The sequence below is a fragment of the Lissotriton helveticus genome, chromosome 8, assembly GCF_964261635.1.
Source record: "Lissotriton helveticus chromosome 8, aLisHel1.1, whole genome shotgun sequence".
Classification (NCBI taxonomy): domain Eukaryota; kingdom Metazoa; phylum Chordata; class Amphibia; order Caudata; family Salamandridae; genus Lissotriton; species Lissotriton helveticus.
The window spans coordinates 1,595,842,297-1,595,860,974 of NC_136069.1; the positions used below are offsets into that span (position 1 = coordinate 1,595,842,297).

Genomic DNA, 18,678 nt, shown 5'->3' on the forward strand with positions numbered 1-18,678 from the left:
TTCGTTTATTGCTTGCTGGAAGCCATACATAAATTCTTTCTGCCTAGAACAGTATGAACTATAGAAATGTAATTAACCGCATTAGGCAGAGGTTTAGTTTCAATCTATAATAAAAAAAAAAGCTAAAGTTCAGGTTGTGTTGAAGGATAGTTTTTTTTTCACTATTTCTACTTGATGTCAATTAACTGGATATTAATTGTCTACAGAGCCAGTCAGAGTGTAACATGTTGGTGTTTTACTGCTGTTTAAGTATCAAAGTGTCCTTTGGCACAATACATTTGTATTTAAGTGTCTGCAATTGTTTGTTTTTTTTAAACTTAGTAACTACATTCTTTTAATGCCCTCTCCAGCTTGAAGCATTGAAACAAGAAGTGGTGGGATTAACTGTGAAGGTGAAGGAGCTCCAGGATAAAATCAGTCTCCTAGAGCAAGAGAAAGCTTTACTGCAGGCAGAACTTTTTTCCGAAAAGACAAAATTTGATAAAGAAAAAGGTGAGCTTGCTGACCTCATTGCAAAACTGCAGACTTCATTTTCTGAATTGACTGTCCAGAAGGAAAAGCTGGAGTATGATGCTCAGGCTCAAGAGGAGCGTTTGACTACTCAGATAAATCACCTTGATTTTGAAATGTCAAGGTTAAATGCCTGCCTGTTACAGAAGGATCAAGAGGTAGAGGGCCTGCTCCATCAGGTGGAAGAAGAAAGGAGACTGAAGGGGCAGTTAGTGATAGATTATCAGAAGCAAGAGGAGACTGCCAACGTGAGTATCCAAACACTGAGCCTACAAGTTGACAGCCTTAGTGAAACACTGAAGCATACAGAGGACAAACTTGTGATTTGCAGCCAGAAGGTAGAAAATGAGACCTGTCAGGTGGCAAGGTTGACTGTGGAGCACGAAAGGGTTCTTGGTGAACGAGATTCAGTCAAGTTAGAGTTTAATGAATACAAGAACATAAAGGAAACTGAATTTGATGTGTTGGCTCAACAAATCCAAAATCTGGAAGATCATAGTAGAACCTGCAAAGCTGAGGCAGATGAGCTCAAGAGAGAAAAAGCTGAATTGTCCCAAAAGGTACAAGAGCTGGACAATACTATTCTTGATCTGATTGGTAAATGCCAAAATTTGGATGCTGAACATGAAGCTCAGTGTAAAGTTCATTTTGATTCCATTGAGTCGTTAAAATCACAGCTCATTGAGCAGGAGAGTCTGCTGAAAGAATATAAAAATAAATTAACCCATAATGAGTTGTTGAGTGAAGAAAACGTCCAGCTTAAAAGTCAACTACTTGCCACGGAAGAAAATATCAAACATTTGCAGGATCAATTGCAGACTGAGAGGCGGACATATGCAGACAGTCTTGAAGAACGAGGCAAAAAGCTATCGGAGCTAGATAGTCAGATTTTGATGTTGGCTTGCCAAAGAGATAGAGCTCAAGAAGACCTGATTGAAGAAAAAAGGAAACTCGAAAGGATGAAAGCTCAGCTTAAGCAGCTAGAAGAAAGTCACAAAGATAAAAACGTAAAACTGCAGCTTGAAATTTCTAAAATGTCTGCCATTATTACGGATAAAGAAGCTGAATGTGAAAAGCTAATTAATGAGGTAAGTTCCTGGCGTAAGCAATGCGAAGAAGTTCGGCAAGGAGAAGCCAAGAGTGTCTCTCAAATGGATGATCACGTAAAAATGTTAAAAGATGAACATGAGAAAGTGTCTCATGAACTTTGTGCGGAGAGGGCTAAACTAGCAGAGCTGGAGGTTCACTCAAAGCAGATGAGTGCTGAGCAGCATGATAAGCTGATGTTACTTCAGTCTGACCTTTCTAAAGCTAATGTTCTCCTGCAAGAGAGGGTGTCTGAAGAAGGTAGACTCCGTGAACTTGTCCAGTCCTTGCAAGAGAAGCTGGAAGTGGTTCAGGTAGCTAGAGTAGAACAGGTTTCGCAGTTGGAGAAGGAGTTACAGAAAATGACAGAGAACCTTGACAACGCCTCAAAGGAGCTTTCTGATCACAAGCTTAAGAAAACAGAGCTGGAAATAAGTCTCAAGCAACTTGACGTGGAAAGAACTGAAAGAATGATTGCTCTTGACTCTAATGTGTTGATGGTTAAGGAAAAGGAATTGGTGGCAGAGAAGCTGTCCTGTGAGCTTCAGCAGTTAGAGGTTAGAATGAAAGAAATTCAGCAAAAACATGAAAATGAAGTGGCCCACTGGCATCAGGAGATAAAGCAGCTAACAGAGGAGAAAGGTAACTTGATGGCAACTCTAGATACTGAGAAGGCCTCTAAGGTTGCTGTAGTGGCACAGCTGGACCAATCGATCAGAGAACTGAAAATGGAGCTATCCACTTTGCAGAGTGAATTGTCTCGCTCTGTCCAGCTAGTGAATGAGAAAGAAGGACAACTTAAAAAAATTACAGATGAGACCGCCACCAAAAATGAGGAATTTAGGATTATGCAAGAGACTATGAACTTTCTCCAAAAGGAAGTTGTTGCCATGAAAGTGTTGAAAGATGAACTATCCAAACAAGAAAGTGAGATAGAAAATTATAGAAAAGCTGTTGATTTAAGCACCACAGAGGTGAATAGCCTTAAGGTTACAGTAACTGATAAAGAAAAAGAAATTGAATTGTTAAAATTGAACATTTGTGAAAAATCACAAGAAATAGACTGTCTCCAAAACTTACAACAAGAAAAGCTAAGTGATATCACTGCATTGCATTCTAAGGTGAATGAGCTGGAGTCTAAATGTAGAGAGCAGAAAGATGTTATAGCTAGTCTGCAAACCAATGTTGCCCAGACTAACCAGGTTGCTTCAGAAAAAACATCTGAGGCAGAACAGCAGCAAAATCGCCTGCATGCCTTGGAAACTGATTTGATCTGCAGGGATAAGGCAATAAAGCAGCTTGCTGAGGATAAAGAGAATATCATGGCTGATCTTGCAACAGAGAAGACTTCCAAAGTAGCTTTAGTGACCCAGCTGGAACAATTGATAGAAGAGCAAACAACTGAGCTCGCCACTTTGCAAAGCAAATTGTCTCATTCATTTCAGCTTATTAGTGAGAAGGAAGGACAGCTGAGCAAAATTGCAGAGGATATTACTACCAAACATGAAGAGTTGAGTGTTCAGCATGAGACTGTGAACGTTCTCCAAGAAGAGGTGGCTGCCATGAAAGCTTTGCAACAACAAGTGTACAAACAGGAAAATGAGATCCAGAATTATAGAGAAGCTGCTTCAAAAAGTTCTACAGAAATAAACAGCTTACAGGTGTCCATAGCTGATAGGGAAAAGAAAATTGAACTCTTAGAACAGAGTATTCGTGAAAAAGCACACGAAATGGAAACTATCCAAAACTTGCAACAAACAAATCTCAGTGATATTGCTGCTTTACATTCTAAAGTGAATGAGCTAGAGTCTAAATGCAGAGAGCAGCAAGATGTTATAACAACTCTGCAAAGCGATGCATCCCAGGCTAACCAGGTTGCTACAGAAAAAACATTAACAGCAGAACGCCAACAAGATCACCTGCATGCCCTAGAAACTCAAGTTGTAAGTCAGAAAGAAAAGATTTCCGTGCTGGAAGGACTTTTTGAAGCCTCTAGAGTAGCACAAAGCGAGCTAGAGAGCACCATAAAAATTCTGAAGGCAGAGATTTCAGATAAAACGAAGGATCTGGAGAGCAGCAAAGAAGTAGCTATTTCTAAAAGAGAAGAGTTGTCGTCTATGCAGTCTCAAACGCAGGAGTTGCAGAAGGCTTCAGATGACTGGAAGGCCCAAATTGCTGTGTGCCTTCAGGAAGCTGATGCGAAAAATAAATCCATATCTGCTTTAGAGCATGAGCTAGCAAACTATCACTTGAGGATTTCTGAGGTGGAGGAGGAACGTGCCCAGCTAAAACTTCTTATTGATGAGAAATCTGACAAAAATCGAGAATTGGAAGAGCGTGTGTGCAAGCTTGAATTGAAAATAGCAGCTTCTGCATCTGAGAATTCAAAAAAAGATCTGTCGGACTTCAAAAAGCAAGCAGAGCAGATGTGTGTTGTTGAGGGGTTGAAAAGGGACCTTGCTGCTCAGGAAGGCCTGAAAGTAGAGCTTGATCATGAAAGGAACGTTTGGAAGCAGAAGACTGAACTGAAGGAAGAGCAGATGTCTTCTCTACAGCAGGAACTTTCCAGTACCCAACACTTGATTGAAGCATTAACTGAGAAAAACCTTCATCTGGAAAAAGAGGTGGAACTCTCTGCAACACAAAGGAAAGTCATGGAAGATCAGCAGAAAGAGTTGGAGTGTTTGCAGTTTGAGTTTAAAAAAGCTTCTTTAGAGATTGCTGAATACCATAGTTTAAACGATAGATTCTCTCAGCAGGAGCTCCTGGTGAAGACCCTGAAAGATGAGAATGCCAGCATCCAATTACAAGTGTGCAAACTTGAAAAATCTAACCACCAACTCTTTGAAAAGAACAAAGAGCTCCTTGAGGAAATCAGCCAAGACAAAAAGCTTCTTGACACTGACCTAAATAACATTAAGGTGCAGCATGCTCAGGAGCTGGAAAACCTCCAATCCAAACTCAAATTAGAATATCAAAAGCTTGTTGATGATATCAAAGAGAGTTCCAAACAGACCACCAAAAATTTGGAAGGGATGACCCTTAAATATAATGATGCTAAAAAGAAAGTACTGGACGAAAGGCAGAAGTTCCAGGACGAGCGTCAAAAACTGCTTTCTCAAGTAAGTGCTTTTTTCAATACTTTGGTAATTAGTCTGTACGGTATAAAGAAAATGCTGTTGTTGTGTGCACTAGTTAGTGTTATATCTTAATTGAGCATAAATAAGAACATCATCTGATAGAGGCATCTAGCCGCAGATTCCTTAACTTAACCCAGGCGTCAGACTGGATCTGGAAAACTTTGCACAGCCGCATTTGTGCGTGCCGGAGGCGCCGCCGCACCTTCTTGACGTCGTCCGCGAACATTACATCCGAGTAGCCATATATGCCCCTACTGGCGCGCCAACGTCCGTTTTCTTCTTTTCCGTGTCCCAACACGGATCCTGGAAAACCAGCGGTTCCTTGGCCTGTTTTACAAGCCTTCTCGATTCCTTCGGCGTCGCGGAACAGTGTGCACTGCCTTCGGACTTTAAGGCGTGTGAGACCTGTGAGCGCCAGATGTCTGTCACAGACCCGCACAGCATCTGTATGTGGTGTGTTGGACTTGGGCCCTTAGGGCAGGTTCACCCCTAGACTTTTTGCTTGAAATGGTGACCTGGCAATGGTGATTTTTGGCATTCTGCGCACTTTCACTGTGTCCCAGTGGAAAGTGCGTGCGCACTCTGAGTGCATGTGCTGAGCTAGGCCTGCCCGCCCATAGGAATGCATGGGGAATGTATGTGTCCCTGGTAGTTCCTGATGCGTGGGGTGTACAGGCTTGAGTCTGGTATGTGTGAACTCGTGAGAGTGAATGCTGCGAGATGGTGTATGCAGCATGTATGTGTCTAGTAGGGAAGCGCCATTTCTAGACATGGCTGTACGTGTGCTGTGAGGGTGCTGGCGTGTGATTGGCTGGAGCTGGCTGGCATGCCAGGCTCCAGGAAGTCTGGATGGGTCTGCCCGGTGGTGAGTGGGAGATTTGCATGAGTAATGTGTGGGAGGAGTGTACCTGTGTCCTGGATGGGCTGGGTTTTCCCCACACAATGCTGGCTCCGCCCCCCTGTGGTGTCTAATGACCCAGGCCCTGCCAGTGAATAGAGAGGGTGGTTGAGGTAAACAGAGTACTCAAGAACCAGCTGCGACTGGTTCCGCCCCCACTCTGCACCCTCAGACAAAGGGAAATGCTGTATAAAAATGGGGCTGTGTCCCCACAGAGGTTGTTCTACTTGTGGATCCTTGCCAGAGGGGGCTGTTGCTGCTGCTGGGGCCAGGAGGACTGCCACTTGGACTGTCTCCCTGCCTGGAGACCCAGTGTGCTGGCTCTGGCCCTGCCCTGCCCCTCTGCCTGCCTCCAGTCCCTGCTGGAGCTTTTGCTTTTGGCTTAAGAGTGCCTGGAGGCGCTCTTATTTGATTTATAGCGCTAGGCGCGCTTTCCTGGTGCCCCAGCGCTCAATAGCGCTTTGCTTCTATTTTTAGCGCTAGGCGCGCTTTCTGTGGCCCCTAAGCGCTTGGGAGCGCGCTGTATGCAGCCGGTGCCTACCCGGCATCTGCCCGCCTGATTTTGCCGATTTGCGGCATTAGCGAGTGCCACCTCGCTTGACTTTTAATTTGAGCGCCGGTGCCACCCGGCATTGCCCCGTACTTGGATTTGTAAATACCTCGAGGGAGCCCACTCCTCGGGTACTGGGAGCCCGCCTGCCTACCTGGAACGGGCCGCCGCGCTGCCCGCGACGACCCGGAAGTGTTCTGGCCGACCGGCCAATCGCAGCGCGGCCCCTGAGAGGCCGACCGGAAGACCCGCAACCAGGCAGCGAGGAGAGAGGCGCCGCCAGCGAGGCTCCGAGGAAGAGGAGCCCCGCGCTGCAGAGGAGGAGAGCCGGCAGTGTTCCTGCCCCCGCAGCACCAGCGAGATACCGGTGAGTGCGGGGACAGGGTCCTTTGTTCGTCGAGCGGCCCCGATTGGCAGAGGGCCGCTCCAATGCTGCTGCATTTCTTTGGGGAGCCCCGAGGCTCCTGGGGGCATTTCTTCGAGCCCAAGGCTCCGTGGGGCATTCCTATTGATCCTGAGTCCCCCGTGAGGGACTCCAACGCCCCCATTTGTGTTGGCGAGCCTGCAAGGCTCCCGGGGCCCCTTTGTTCATTTAGAGCCCGCGAGGCTCGAGTGCCCATTTGATTTACGAGCCTGAGAGAGGCTCCACCAGCCCCCATCGTGATTTATAGCCCTGAGAGAGGCTCTGGGGCATTGTTGATTATTTTAAGAGCGCTGGAGCTCTAATTGGCACATTTTGCTTTGCGAGCCCCTGAGAGGCTCCTTGTCCACCTTTGTTCTTGAGCCCACGAGGCTCCAACGTTTGCCTAACTGTTATTTACAACTGTCCAGCACTTAGTGGACAAGTTGCTACGTTTAGGCTTGTGTGCTGTGCTGCCTGCGCAGCCTCCCCTGGACTTTGGACACAGGGCGTCCTAGCCCCAACAAGGCCAGTTGGCCTAGGGACAGTCACAGGTGGTGACTTACGTGAGTTTGGCGCAATTGTTCATTTTGCTTACACCTCTGAATGAATGTTATGCATTGCATCATGTGTTATGTTCTTACACCCCTACAGGTATTGTGATACATAGGTGGTTGTTTTCTCCCTAGTACAGGTGGTGCTAGTGAGGTCCTGTTACCAGTAGTTACTGGTTGTGTGCTCTATTTTTATATTTTGTGCTAAAGTAATTTTACATTCTAAGTGCTATTTCTGAAAGTGTTACTTCTGATTCCTGACAGTGGTCCAGGTGGCCCTCTCTTGTAAATATCCCCTGTAAATTCTGCCCGTGCCTCTGGCACATTGTAAAGTGTGTGTTTTATCTAATGTGTTTTGGTGTAATACAAAGGCTATTTTTATATAACCTTGTGTGGAGTTTCCTTTGTGGTGGGCCTTTGGTTGTTGTTGCTGGGGTGCGTGCGCAAATACTTAGCCTACATCGCCTCCAAGTTTAGCCTTGCTGCTCGCGCCACGTTACCTAGAGGGTGAGTAGGGGTTATCTTGGCGTGTAACTCCCTTGCCCTGACTTGGGGGTGGTGGTCTCTGACTGACTTTGGCGAAAGCTCTGGCCAGCCGGGGATCCCATTTCCAACATGGTGCCTAGGAGTGCACCTCGACTCCAAAGAGTTCAACACCTGTCAACAAATGAAACCGAAATCCTTGAGGGAGCGTCGTATGAAACTGCTGGCCGCACGGCTGTCCGGTACTGCACCTTTGTGGCGCTCCTCTCGGGATTGGACCCGTTCTCGAGGTCGTCCCGCGGACATCGTTCAGAGGTGGGTACGCACAAGTGCCAGTCGCGGAGGTCTTCTTCCCATACGCGTGATAGTGGCGCCCGTTCATTTCGCTCCCTGTCAGGCACGGGCGTTCGGCAGTCGTCTCTTCTGTACCCTCCCTTTTCTGGGAGTTGGAGCATCGCGGCCAAATGGAGGCTTATTCCACAGCACTCCACTCCTACTTTAAGTCACCCCCTCTCCCTGGTGCTCCTTCGGGTCCTTCAGAGGTGGGAGGCACTCATGTCGGGTTCTCGCTGGCGGATTCTTCCGCAGCGCCGGCTGTGTGCATAGACTCCGGTTCCGCAGTCAATATGACGTAGACAGACCACGGCCAAGATGGCCCTCCCAGTCGCACTTCAGTCACTGCATAGCCCTGCGCGGCTTCCTGCGCGGACATCTGAGGCGGCGCCAGGCTCCACACCCTGTTGATGTCTTTCCTCCCCGCGGATTGTGGTGGGATCGACGTCGGACAGCGCCCAGGCAGAGTCCCTTCTGGAGTTTGTCGACATCGAGTCGACTCAGACTCTGCCACGGTCGACTCCGGTGCCGACGTCCACGCCTCCACTTTTGCATGAGATTGGTGTTCCTCCATCCTCGGATGTCGATGCGACTCCCACACTGCATCGATCGACGCCGGCGCCTACTCCTCCTCTTTTGCAAGAGGTTGACGTTCCTCTGGACTCCCCAGATCTGAGGTAGTTTCAGTCCATAGTGCAGGTACCAAGTATTGCGTGGCCTTTGGATCAGCCTCCATCTCCTCCACTTTTGCTGTCTGGTGAACGGGTTAGTCTCCAACAGTCTCCTACTGACTGTTTATTGTCGCCTCCCCGGATGGCAACTTAGGCTAGTGCTGCCTACGCACGGGCTATTCACAGGGCGGCATCTATTCTTCAATTTCAGCCGCCTGTTGTTTCCCTGCCATCTGATCCTTTACTGGATCTTCTCCACATGGAGCCTATTGAAGTGGAGCCTTTGCTGCCCCTTGGGGCATCTTTGTTTGACATCATGCTTGGCACATGGGCGAGGCCCTCCTCTGGTGACCCTGTTGATCAGGCCATTGCTCTTCAACACGGTCCTGCACCGGATGATCCACTCTGCCTGCCCCTTCACCTTAGAGCTCAGGGCCTAGTTGTTCATGCAGCTTTTAACTTCCAGGCTTCCTCCACCTTGCCATTGTTAACTTCCACCAGGGAGTCAAGGTTGTTGGACAGATGAATTCTCCCCAGGCGTCAGACTGGATCTGGACATTCTGTAGTAGGGGATCTCTGTGTATAGTCATAATCTAGTGAATAGTCCCGCCATGTGCGCAGACCCCGGAGCAATCAAAAATAATCTCTTAAATTGTCAAAATATGCAGAACTGCACAGACACTTAAGAGAGAATTTACAGACAGATAATGCAGCCTATATCCACAGGCTACACTGTCCAGTACTTCGACTAGAAATTCCACCAAAAATCCACAAACAGCACAGCCTGTCCAGGGTTTTCTTACAAAGAAAACCTTGCCTGTAACAGCAAAACCCTCTGGAATGATAGAGAGGAAGAAGTGGACAGACAAGCCCCATAGGCTGCCATTATGTGGCTCAAAACAGGATACTGTGCCTTTAAGAGAACTTTCCAGAAGCCTCACAGTATCCCAGAATGCACTGCAGGTCCCCTCCACCTTCAGTTCTTTTTTCCGGCTCCTGCTAGCAGGACCCTGGAGCATTAGCTCTTCTTTTTTGAGCTTTTTCTTTATTTTTTTTTGATACATTTGGATTTTTACAGCTTCACTCGACGTCTTTGGCCTTTATCTACATTCTGCTGTGTTTTTTGGGCAGAATTTCTGCAGTATTCTTGTCTTATACTACTTCTAGTCTGACAAGTGCTTTGCCTGCAGCTGTACTAAAGGCCAAAGCTGAAGCTCACAGGTTTGTATTCTGTGTTTGCCTGTGTCTTTTGACACCTGTCTTCTCTGTAACTTCTTTTCTGGGAAGCTTCGGCTCCCAGGTTTAGAACAGAGGAGTTTGAAGGCATCTTCAGACTCTGGGTAAGGAGAGGGGGGATCCTCTACCGAGTCCCATGCTGTAACCTCTGGGGTTCTCCCCGGTAAGGGCACGTCTGAGCTATGACGCGGTTCCGGTCGGCCTCGACGTTGTGGAGCTGCCTCGACGTTGTGGAGCTGCCCCGACGTTGTGGAGCTGCCTCGACGTCGTGGAGACGTGGTGCTCGACGTCGTGGAGACGTGGTGCTCGACGTCGTGGAGACGTGGTGCTCGACGTCGTGGAGACGTGGTGCTCGACGTCGTGGAGACGTGGTGCTCGACGTCGTGGAGACGTGGTGCTCCTTTTGGGGCGTTGGTCGCTTGTGCTCCGCTATCTTCCTTTGGGTACATACATCGCCTTTATGGATGGCTCGGTGTCTGTGTTTTACACCGTAGTGACATTTTGACCTCGGAGTGTTGGTGTCGTACAGACAGTCACTGTCTTAGTGATGGTGGCGTCGTAGTGAGGTCGACGTCATGGGTTACAGCCGCAGTATACTTGCCGGCGCTTGCGGCCTGGGTCTTGTTCCAGGCCTCGCTCCGTTGTGAGCCCCCTCTGCGTAGGAGGGGACTTTGTGTTCCCGGCACCGTCCACCCACGACGCCGAGCAGTTGATCAGTGTCGAGTAACACTTCTGATGGGGAGTTTGTGGCTACTCACCACATGTAAGAGAGGGACGTTGGTCCTTTTGCTTAGGTTTGAGTTTTCGCATACCTACTCATCGGCTAGGTCGCCTCCTGCTCTGCCACCACTGATGTGACCACCAGGGATGTTTCGGATTTCACTTGGTTCCCTTTCCCATCCACCACCCATGGGGCCTTTGGCTCCTCAGTCTGCGATTCCCCGTGCCTTGTTGCCAGGGATTCGTCTTCCATGAAGTACGAGGAGTCTCTCTCCGACTCTTAACTGGTTGGCGGTGCTTAGCTTTGGTCCGCTACCACCTGCCAGGAGGTTCTGGCTTCGAACGTACTCCTGACTTGGTCGCAGGGGTGGCGGCATGTAGACGTCATGCGGTGGCCCGCTATTGCTGGGGCGTTGTGGTAAGATCCCTGTGTGGGGGTGTTTTCTTCACTGATTTGTGGTTCCCCTGCCGAGAGACAGGAGGGAAGCCTTACAAGAGATAGTCTATGGACCTGATAGTTTCAGGTCTAAACATCGGTGTCGGGGCAGAGTTTTCTCTCCTGCCGACCCCCAGGTATTGTGGGTTTGTCCTACGTTGCCATACTTGTATTTGTCGGACGTATCTGCAGCCTACGGCTCAGCAGTGTGCATCTACTCTCCCGTTCTTTGGGCAACAATTGGGTTGCCATGAGGGTAGTGAGTGGCCCGCATAAGTCTGACTTGGAGACTTTTGAAAGGCTGTAGGTTTGGGGCGTGGAGAACGGCTTGAGGCCTTCTTCCCTTTCTAGCGGCGTTTTTCCTCCCAGGATTTGTCTGTGGTCCCGGGCCGCCTTTAATGCTTCACAAGTATATTGTGCGCATACGCGGGAGAGCTTGATGCTCCTCGGCGGATTAAGGTCTGCCGGGTCTGAGTCAGTCTTCGGTTCATCAGCCCTTCTCCAGCAATCCCTCCGGTGAGCTCGCGGTTTCAGCTGCGCGAGCTCCAGGCCGAGGCCGTTATCCTGTTAAGGAAAAGGGCGATAGGAGACGTACCTCTGTCTCGAAGGGGAAGAGGTCGGTACTCCCGGTTCTTTCTGGTTCGCAAGAAGGACAAGAACGAGTTCAGGCCCATTCTGGATTTGCGACAAGCAAACGAGTAAATTCGCAGAGAGGAATTTCGCATGCTATCGTTGCATCAGGTTTTTCCTCAGCTGCAACAGGGAGATTGGCTCTGCCATAGATCTACAGGATGAGTGCTTCCATGTGCCCTTTGCACACATACACAGGAAGTTCCTGCGATTCCAAGTCGGCACCACTCTATCAGTTCACAGTACTGCCAGTCGGGCTGACGTCTGCGCCCAGAACATTCTCAAAGAGCGTGGCAGTGGTAGCTGCACACCTGAGGATAAACGAGGTGTTTGTCTACCCGTACCTGGACGATTGGTTGATCGAGGCCTCTTTCTCGGAAGCTCAAGCACACTTCCAGAAGACGTGCGTTCTTTTGAACAAGCTGGGGTTGCACATCAACATGTCCAAGGCTGTCCCGATTCCGGTCCAGTGCATACAGTACTTGGGAGCCTCCGTCAATACGCTGTCAGCAAGCGTGTCTCCTTCGGAGGTGAGGAGATTATCGCTCCTTCGGAAGGCTCAGGCTCTTATGACCCCTCCATCTACAACGGTGGGGACGGTGTCTGCTCTACTGGGGTCAATGGCCTCTTGTATCTTCCTCACGCACGGCTGCCCATGAGACCTTTGCAGGAGTGCGTGGAGGATCAGAGGAATGGATCTTGGGACGACAAGTTAGGACTGTCTCTGCATGCTCTTCTGTCTCTGAAGTGGTGGTGTTCGGCGGAGAATCTCCTCAGAGGGGTTCCCTTTCACAAGGACATTCCCGCACAGGCTATCGTGATGGATGTGTCTCTCCACGGCTGGGGGGGGGGGGGGGCATTCCAGAGACTGACAGATACAAGGAACGTGGTCCCCGATGGAATCCACGTATCACGCCAATTTCCTGGAACTCAGAGCTGTTCACTTGGCACTGTAGGCGTTTGTTACGTCCTTCCAGACCAACTCTCTGCTTGTACAGACGGACAATACGACCACGATGTCTTGCCTCAACAAGTAGGGGGTTTCGAGATCGCGCACTCTGTCGCAGTAGGCGCAGGCGATCTGGCGCTGGCTTCTAGCCAGAGGACTGACGATCACGGCTACCCATCTGCTAGGTGTGCAGACTGTTCAGGCAGACTACCTGAGCAGCTTGATTCAGGAAAACCATGAATGGGTCATTAACAACGAAGTACTAGGAGAAGTCTTCGCAAGGTGGGGGACTCCAGACGTAGATCTGTTCACCGCCGAAAGCAGCAAATGCTGAGACTTCGCTTCCAGGTACTACCAACAGGGGACGCTGGGGTATGCGTTATGGATTAACTGGTCGAACAGCTTTCTGTACGCTTTTCCACCCATTCCCCTGATTCCGGCGGTACTCATCAAGCTGTCCCAGTGCAGGGCGCGGATGATCCTGATTGGCCTGGAATGGCTCAGGCAGTGGTGGTTCCGGACCTACTTCCCCTGGCTCTCCTCCCTCGCATACGCTGTTGTGCAGGCCAGACCTTCTCACGAAGTTCGGGAGGCAGATGTTGCACCCTGACCTCTCATCTTTGAGTTTGGCGGCATGGCTCCTGCGTTAGTGCAATATGGCCATTTGAATCTACCAGAAGTTTGTATGGACATACTGAAGGAGGCTAGGCGAACTTCCACTAGGTCTTCTTATGCTTACAAGTGGTAGAGGTTTTGCATCTGGTGCAAGTTCAAGGACTATGACGTAACGACGTGTGAGGAAGATGTCCTCCTTCCGTATCTTCTACACCTGGCGCAGTCTGGCCTTAATGTCCATTCCATTAAGGTTCATCTTGCTGCGCTGACTGCCTACAGGAAATGGCCTTCACAGACTTCCTTCTTTCGGATTCCTGTGATCAAAGGGTTTTTGGAAGGCTCGAAGAAAGTGTTCCCTCCTGTCAGGCTTCCTTCGCCTTCATGGGAATTGAACGTGGTGCTATCCAGATTGATGAAGGAGCTTTTTGAACCTATTCATAAGGCTTCATTGCAGCACCTGTCCTGGAAGGCGGAGTTCCTCGTGGCCATTACATCGGCCCGCAGGGTGAGGGAAATTCAGGAGTTGTGTTGCCAAGAACCTTATACTGTATTTCATGCTGCTACAGTTGTTATGCGTACTCGCCCTGAAGTTCTTCCAAAAGTTATATCTGACTTCCATGTTAACCAGACTATAACTTTGCCTACGATTTTTCAGAATCCTTCATCTCCAGCGGAAAGGTCTCTGCATTCCCTGGATGTTACGAGGGTGTTGAAATTTTTCTCTGGATAAAACCGACGATATTTGTAGGTCAGACCAATTGTTTCTCATTTATGGATCAGTCAGGACCGGTCTTGCTAACTCTAAACAGTCCATCTCGAGGTGGATTGTGTCCTGTATACAATTGTGTTACCAAAAGGCTGATATGACCTTAGGGGGTAAACCTAAGGCTCATTCCACGGGGGGCAAAGCTGCCACGACTGCTTTGCTCCGTAGTGTTCCTGTTGCAGAAATCTGCAAGGCAGCCACTTGGAAGTCGGTCCATACCTTTGTTAAGCATTACTGTCTGGACTCTGGGGCCAGGGCAGATGCTCGGGTTGGGCAGGCTTCGCTGCAAAATCTGTTCGCACTGTAGTGGTGTTGTTTCTCGTTTCTCCACCGCCGCTTTGGTGTGGGGATGGGCTTGCCATTCTATTCACTAGATTATGACTATACACAGAGATCCCCTACTAAAGAAGGAGTAGTTTCTGTCCTGTAACTCCAGTTCTGTAGTAGGGGTATCTCTGTTATAGTCATAAGCGCCCGCCCTCCTCCCCGGTGGAGAGAGATATTCATGTAAGAGATACTACAGGTCTGGCGTGTTACGCCTTCAAAAAGAACTGAAGGTGGAGGGGACCTGCAGTGCATTCTGGGATACTGTGAGGCTTCTGGAACGTTCTCTTAAAGGCACAGTATCCTGTTTTGAGCCACATAATGGCAGCCTATGGGGCTTGTGTGTCCACTTCTTCCTCTCTATCATTCCAGAGGGTTTTGCGGTTACAGGCAAGTTTTTCTTTGTAAGAAAACCCTGGACAGGCTGTGCTGTTTGTGGATTTTTGGTGGAATTTCTAGTCGAAGTACTGGACAGTGTAGCCTGTGGATATAGGCTGCATTATCTGTCTTTAAATTTTCTCTTAAGTGTTTGTGCAGTTCTGCATGTTTTGACAACTTAAGAGATTATTTTTGATTGCTCCGGGGTCCGCGCACATGGGCGGGACTATTCACTAGATTATGACTATAACAGAGATACCCCTACTACAGAACTGGAGTTACAGGACAGAAACTACTCCTTTTTAAGCAGTACCTCTGCGCACCACCTTAAAGACTCCATGAAGACGTCGACTCTGGTTAGGACATCAGTGGAGCCATATAAATCCCCTCCGCGCGTGGACGTCAGTTTCTTTTTTCTGTACTGCAAGCAGTTCCTCAGGCCTTTTTTTGCCCTACTTCGACAGTTTGTTGTCGTTTGGAACAGTATACTCTTTTTTTTTCTCCATGTCCTCCGGCTTTAAGCCTTGTGAATCTTGCAGTTGGCAGATGTCGGTTCAGACCCGCATACGATTTGTATGTGGTGTTTGGGCTAACACCACACCGCCAGTGATTGCGGCTCCTGCCAAAAGCTGAAGCTGCTTCAAGAGCGTCGTATGAAGTTGCTGGCAGCACGTACGTTGCAATCTTCGGAGACTTCCCGGCCACAGGGTTACTCCCCCCCCCCCCCCCCCCCAGGGTTACTTCCCCCCCCCACCCCCCTATTCAGGCGAGTTCCTCCTTCAAAGGTATGCTGAGGAGAGTGGCTACAGTTTTGGACTTGCCGCTACCTATGGTGCAGCTCTCATTGATGTCCTTTACTAAGGGCAGTTGGGGGCAGAGTCTGTTCTCCCGTACAATGAGGCCCTGTTTGATATCTTATTAGAACTTCGGCCAAGCTTGAGTCGGCGGTCTCGGTGGATCGGAATATCTCTCGCAGACAACTGCCTGCACTTGGAGATCCAGTTTCCCTCCATAGACATCCTTCCACTCGTAGCCTGGTGATTCTAGCTACATCTTCTCATGATGTGGATTCTGCGCCTATGACTCGCGTGACTAAGAGTTCAAGGAGTCAAGATGCATGTGGCAAACACATGTTTTTGCCAGCTCTGTCTTGAGATCCGCCTGCACATCTTGTGTGCAGGGGCGTTTTTCACATGCTTTGTGTGATTCTTTGCAGGATATGTTGCTGTATCTTCTTGATAACCTCCATTCTGAGGTGGCTGGCTTGATAAGAGACGGTCCATATGCAGCTAAGCTTTCAATTAGGGGTGGCATGGACACTACATATTCGGTAGGTCGAGCCACTGCATCTGCAGTCGTGCTATGGCGTCTTGCTTGGTTGGCAGCTTCAGGTTATTTCGGAGGCTGTACACTCTACTTTAGTCGACATGCCATTTGATTGTGCCCACCTCTGTGGGGCTCAGGCTGATGTGCTCTTAAGGCACTTTCGTGATAAGCGAAGGAATACAGTGTCATAATTCCTTATTCTGTTTATATGCTATTTGGCCTAAGCTTGAATTATATAGGTGATGCAAGCTTTGTCAACGTTTAAGCTTTGTCATGTCCACTTCTGTAGTAGGGGATCTCTGTGTATAGTCATAATCTAGTGAATAGTCCCGCCCATGTGCGTGGACCCCGGCAATCAAAAATAATCTCTTAAGTTGTCAAAAAATTGCAGAACTGCAAAGACACTTAAGAGAAAATTTAAAGACAAATAATGCAGCCTATATCCACAGGCTACACTGTCCAGTACTTCAACTAGAAATTCCACCAAAAATCCACAAACAGCAAAGCCTGTCCAGATTTCCCTTGCTTTTACTGCAAAAACCCCTCAGAAATGATAGAGAGGAAGGCCTGGACAGACAAGCCCCATAGGCTGCCATTATGTGGCTTAAACAGGATACTGTGCCTTTAAGGAAACCTTCTAGAACCTTCTCCCAGTATCCCAGAATGCATAGCAGGTCCCACTGACTTCAGTTCTTTTTTCCGGCTCCTGCTTACAGGACCCTGGCATTGAGCTCTCCCTTGTTTCAAGGGGTTATTGCATGTTTTGGCACTTTTGTATACTAAAAGTGTTGCAGTTTACTTTCTTGGCTTTCTCTTCTCTTCTGTGTGCTGCTTCAGGTGTTTTAGGGCTCTAAAATGCCTGGACTCTTTGTGAAGTGTCCAGCATGTGAGAGGAAGAAGGCCAGAGGTGATCCCCATGATGTCTGCATCGTCTGCCTCCCTGAAGATCATGTCCCTGAGGAGTGTGTCATCTGCCAGCAGTTTACAACTCGCACTCTGAAGGAAAGGGCGAAGATCAGGCTGTCTGGCCTTGAGGAGAGGCGCCTGCAGGCTGCAGGTGGGTCTGGGCAGTCAGGGAAGGTTCCCTCTGCCTCTGCTGAGGCCTCTGGGGGGCTCCCCAGAGGCAGGAAGCCCAGCAAGCGATCCCGGTCTCCGTCGACGTCGATAGCCTCGACGACGACGTCGAGAGGGATGACGGCGGTGTGCTCCCCTTCTCCCCGGGGCTCCGGGACGAGACATCGGGACGACTCGACGTCGAAGCCACCGCGGACGAAGCCGCCGTCGACGTCGTCTTCGGCGTCGACGTCGAGGGCTTCTTACCGACGTCGTAGACATCGGCGCTCGCCGTCGAGGCGACACCGCCGGTCGACGTCGAGGGGATCCTCGACGTCGAGAACATCCAGACGACGTCGGCGACGCTCATCGTCGAGGAAGGACCGTTCGGCGTCGAGGAGACGTGCGACGTCGAGGAGAGAGAGGTCGACGTCGAGAAGAAAGAGGTCGACGTCGAGAAGAAAGAGGTCGACGCCGAGGGATCGGCGCTTGACGTCGAGGGATCGGCGTTCGACGCCGAGGAAGGAGAGGTCGACGTCGCGGAGGCGGCGTTCGACGCCGGAGTCAAGGAAACGCCCTTTGACGCCGGAAAAGCGACGCTCGACGTCGAGCAGACGGAGGTCGACGTCTAGGAGTCGGTCAGGCTCTCCGAAGCGTCGCAAGAGGGATTCTAGTCCCAGGAGTCACACTGCTTCCAGCGGGGGACGTAAGAGGGAGCGGTCTCCGGCTGAAGGGGCGGGCTCTCAGCCCTCTTCGCCTAAAGGATCACAGGGCACGGTGTACTCTGCGGTGTACACTCCTTCTCGGCCTCGGTCGACGCATGCACCTGGTCCGAAGGCGGTCACTCCTCCTCCTCCTCCTCTGCCTCGAGAGGACCCGCCGACGCTGCCTCCACTTCCAGCGGACGACCCGCCTCCACCGGTTCCTCCGCGTGGGCCGGCACCGCAGCCGGAGGTTCCTCCTCCGAGGTCCACTTCGCTGCCGTTTTTGCCTGTACCTCCTAAGGGGACCCCGAAACCTGCGCCCAAGGAGGCTCCGAGGAAGACTCCGCCACGGAAACCGGTGGGGAGGCCACGGACTGGCAGGTCTCGCTCTCGCTCTCGCTCGGGGAGACGGGACAGGTCGCGGCACAGATCGTCCTCGCGGTCGAGACGCCGCCATAGGAGGCGCGAGTCTCGCTCCCGCACGGGATCCTCTGGCTCCAGGGATCGTTCTCCTACCCTGTCGGGATCACCGGATACGAGGGTGTCCCCAATTGATGACCTGGTGGCGTTCCAGGATGTCCTCTTGAGGGGCGCTGCGAAGCTGGGCATTCCCCTGACAGTGCCCACGCCGAAGACGTCCGTAATCTTTGAGACGTTGCGCCAAAAACACTCGTCTCGCCCTCTCCTTCCTCTGGTACCGGGCCTGGAGGAACCAGCTATGGACCTTTTCCTCACCCCAGCGGTGACAAAGGCGGCACCATCTAGGTTGCTGAGGAAGTACCGGGCCCCGGACTCGGACCCGGCTTTTCTGAGAGCGGAACCACCTCCGGACTCCGTCATTGTGACGGCGGCACGCAAACAACATGCCTCAGCTCCGTCATCCACGGTTCCCCCGGATAAGGAGTCCAGGTGGATG

General features: G+C 50.3%; 1 protein-coding gene across 11 annotated transcripts in view; it reads left to right on the forward strand.

Moving 5' to 3' along the window:
• Positions 1-18,678, forward strand: part of NUMA1 (nuclear mitotic apparatus protein 1) — an 832,005-nt gene that overhangs the window by 488,972 nt on the left and 324,355 nt on the right. For all 11 annotated transcript variants that reach the window (XM_078658631.1, XM_078658637.1, XM_078658630.1 and 8 more), the window contains exon 14: positions 351-4,718. In XM_078658631.1, coding sequence (XP_078514757.1) covers positions 351-4,718 — 4,368 coding nt within the window. The remainder of the gene's footprint in view (positions 1-350; positions 4,719-18,678) is intronic.